This window comes from Leiobunum rupestre, chromosome 5 (genome assembly GCF_980474605.1).
Source record: "Leiobunum rupestre chromosome 5, qqLeiRupe1.1.hap1, whole genome shotgun sequence".
NCBI classification, from domain to species: domain Eukaryota; kingdom Metazoa; phylum Arthropoda; class Arachnida; order Opiliones; family Sclerosomatidae; genus Leiobunum; species Leiobunum rupestre.
In genome coordinates, this window is record NC_143388.1 from 31,686,700 (window position 1) to 31,689,084 (window position 2,385).

General features: G+C 36.5%; 1 protein-coding gene across 4 annotated transcripts; it reads right to left on the bottom strand.

The window, feature by feature from the left end:
- Nucleotides 1-229: 229 nt before the first annotated feature.
- On the bottom strand, nt 230-1,653 carry LOC149944159 (uncharacterized). 4 transcript variants are annotated; one of them, XM_090175772.1, is made up of 5 exons: nt 1,543-1,653; nt 894-958; nt 713-827; nt 443-640; nt 230-375 (listed from the first exon to the last, which is right to left on the bottom strand). In XM_090175772.1, the coding sequence occupies exons 1-4, from the start codon at nt 1,593-1,595 to the stop codon at nt 448-450; spliced, it is 426 nt and encodes a 141-aa protein (XP_090031898.1). In that variant the 5' UTR covers nt 1,596-1,653; the 3' UTR covers nt 230-375; nt 443-447. The 4 variants fall into 4 exon arrangements, with proteins under 4 accessions (XP_090031898.1, XP_090031897.1, XP_090031896.1 ...); XM_090175771.1 differs by having other exon boundaries at nt 230-365; nt 713-958; XM_090175770.1 differs by having other exon boundaries at nt 713-958.
- Between the last annotated feature and the right edge of the window lie 732 nt (nt 1,654-2,385).

A 2,385-nucleotide genomic window follows, 5' to 3' on the forward strand; every position in this document is an offset into this window, starting at 1 on the left:
ACTTTAAAAATAAATAAATATCAAAGGAGCTGATACTTCATGGATATAAAATTTATGTATTAAAATTTTCGGGAGCTTTCAGACCGTGGCCCTTCGTCAGCCGTTACATCGTTCCTGTTTTAATGATGTAACGGCTGACGAAGGACCACGGTCTGAAAGCTCCCGAAAACAATTTTGATATTTGTTCCAAAGGGTCCAAAAGATATCAAATTTTGTAATTCACGGCCTTTCTACAATTTTTCTAACTTTCCATTTCGAAGTCTGATTTGTTTTTAAATTTGCTCAGCCACCTTCATTTGGCATCTGTTGGCTTTACTACTTCGCGTGAGCGGCGTGAACCACTTTTGCTGATCTTTAGGAAAGTCCTTTAATGTCCTTTCGAAAAATAAATCTGGTTTAATTAATGTTTCGAGGCCTTTAAAACTGAAGAGGTGGTTATTACGTCCTCTAGGGTTGGTCTTCCTCAGGCCTGTCCAAAGAGATTGATTCTTCCGAGTCCAATAATTTGATCATATCGCTTTCCTCTCCCATCTGAAAAATTCTTGCGAAGCTGGTTAATATAGATTTACACTTACCTTTTCTTGATTTCCTTGGTTTTTCATGTTGAGTGTCCTCATCCTTCGACTGCTGTTTTTGTGTCCTATATAATAAATGAAAAGGTCAAAACTATTGATCAAGATCTCGCGTGGCATTTTAGATAGTGTCTTATTACGTTCGTTGGGGCTGATCGTCCACGGGTGTACGCGACGAGACGGTTCCAAAGTCCCTTCTCGCCCATGTGGCCAGGATCAACGGAATGTTGCTGCGCTGGTTAATTTCGCTTTTCTCTACACTTTTGTCTTCTTTCTGAATCAATCTTGTGAGTCTGGTTAAACTAATTAATTTAGACTTACCTTTTCTGGATTTCCTTTGGTTTCCATCTTGAGGGTCTTCATATTTCAATTGGTGTTTTGGTGTCCTGTATAATAAAAGAAACTCATTGAACTTTTCATCATTAATTATAGTTTTGGTGGAGTTTAAGTTTATAGCGGTTGTTCCAACTACATAACGTGCAGCGAAAACTAGTTGGACTCTAAACTTAGCTATATTGTGTACAGACCACACCAAAGCCTGCAAGTTTCCCCAGAGGATTTTGGCCTGTCTTGTAGAAGCCCCAAACTGATTTCTCATTTATAGAGTTGCGGAAAAGTTAATTTTTAGTTACTTAGAGCCCATTCTTTCGCTTTTGGGCAAAGACCTAATTCCCGCTGCCAGCATTGTGTTAATTTAAGAAATTCTAAATTAAATTAGTGGCCCAATATTAACGTTAGTTAGTCAAATTAACCAAACGCGTGTTTGTAAGTCAAATATAAAGCCAGCACTCCGAAATGGAAAGGTTCGAATACATCTACTTTGGATTGGCTATAGCCAAATTATTATTAATTCAAACTTCCACCACGAAGAAAACATAGTAGCTTAGATTAATAAGTTTTACCGAAGTCCGTTCTATGGTAGGCCTAGTAGGAGGGAGTTACAATTCTAAGAAAAGTTTGTATAACTTACGTGTTTACTAAAGGTGACGACTCTTTATCCGACACTGTCCAGTTGGTGTTCATTTTCGTAATTAATCGCTATAGTGTGGTCCAAGTAGAATGAAAATAGTCAGGAAATAAATCAATGTCTTCCGATAAAGTCACTTCTGGTTTTAACGTTTCTTTTTTTTCTTATTTTTAAGTTTCGGAGCGCGTGAAAGAGTCGCGAGGAATATTATACTATTAAAGCTATGTCTAGTGACGTCAGAGAAATTCGAATGACGCCATCTATTTAGCGCGTGTAAATGGCGCGTGCACACGCGCTAAGATTACGTACGTCATATGACGTAAAATAAACATTTTTTGTTTCTATTTTTGGTTCCATTTTTTTTATAAAAACATATTCTTTTGGTTTATTTATTCTGATGACGCCATATATTTAGCGAAATCGAAAGTATTAACAATGGTGACTTTAACAAATACCAAATGTTTCCAATTCATAACTACTTCTAATTGTACTTTTGAAAAATGCTGTATGTTAGGAGAGATATTTATATAAAACGTTTTTATAAAACTAATATATTTCAAATGTGAAAAATGTCTTAAAATCAATAAATGGGACGAGGCTTCGGTGTAACAGCGTTAAACCGGAGCCATAAGCTGCAGTCCCAGGTTCATGCTGGAGTACCCCGGTTCTTACCAATATTACTCAATAAATGGTTTTCGCGAGCATTCCCGCTTTCAACTACAGTTCCAGGTTTTCTTTTAATGGTTCATTTGAAACTTACTGTGGTAGCTCATCTGTGTTAGAATATTTTCGTTTGTAACGCGTCATATTGATATCACTATTATTTCATCTCAAAAATTAATTCGA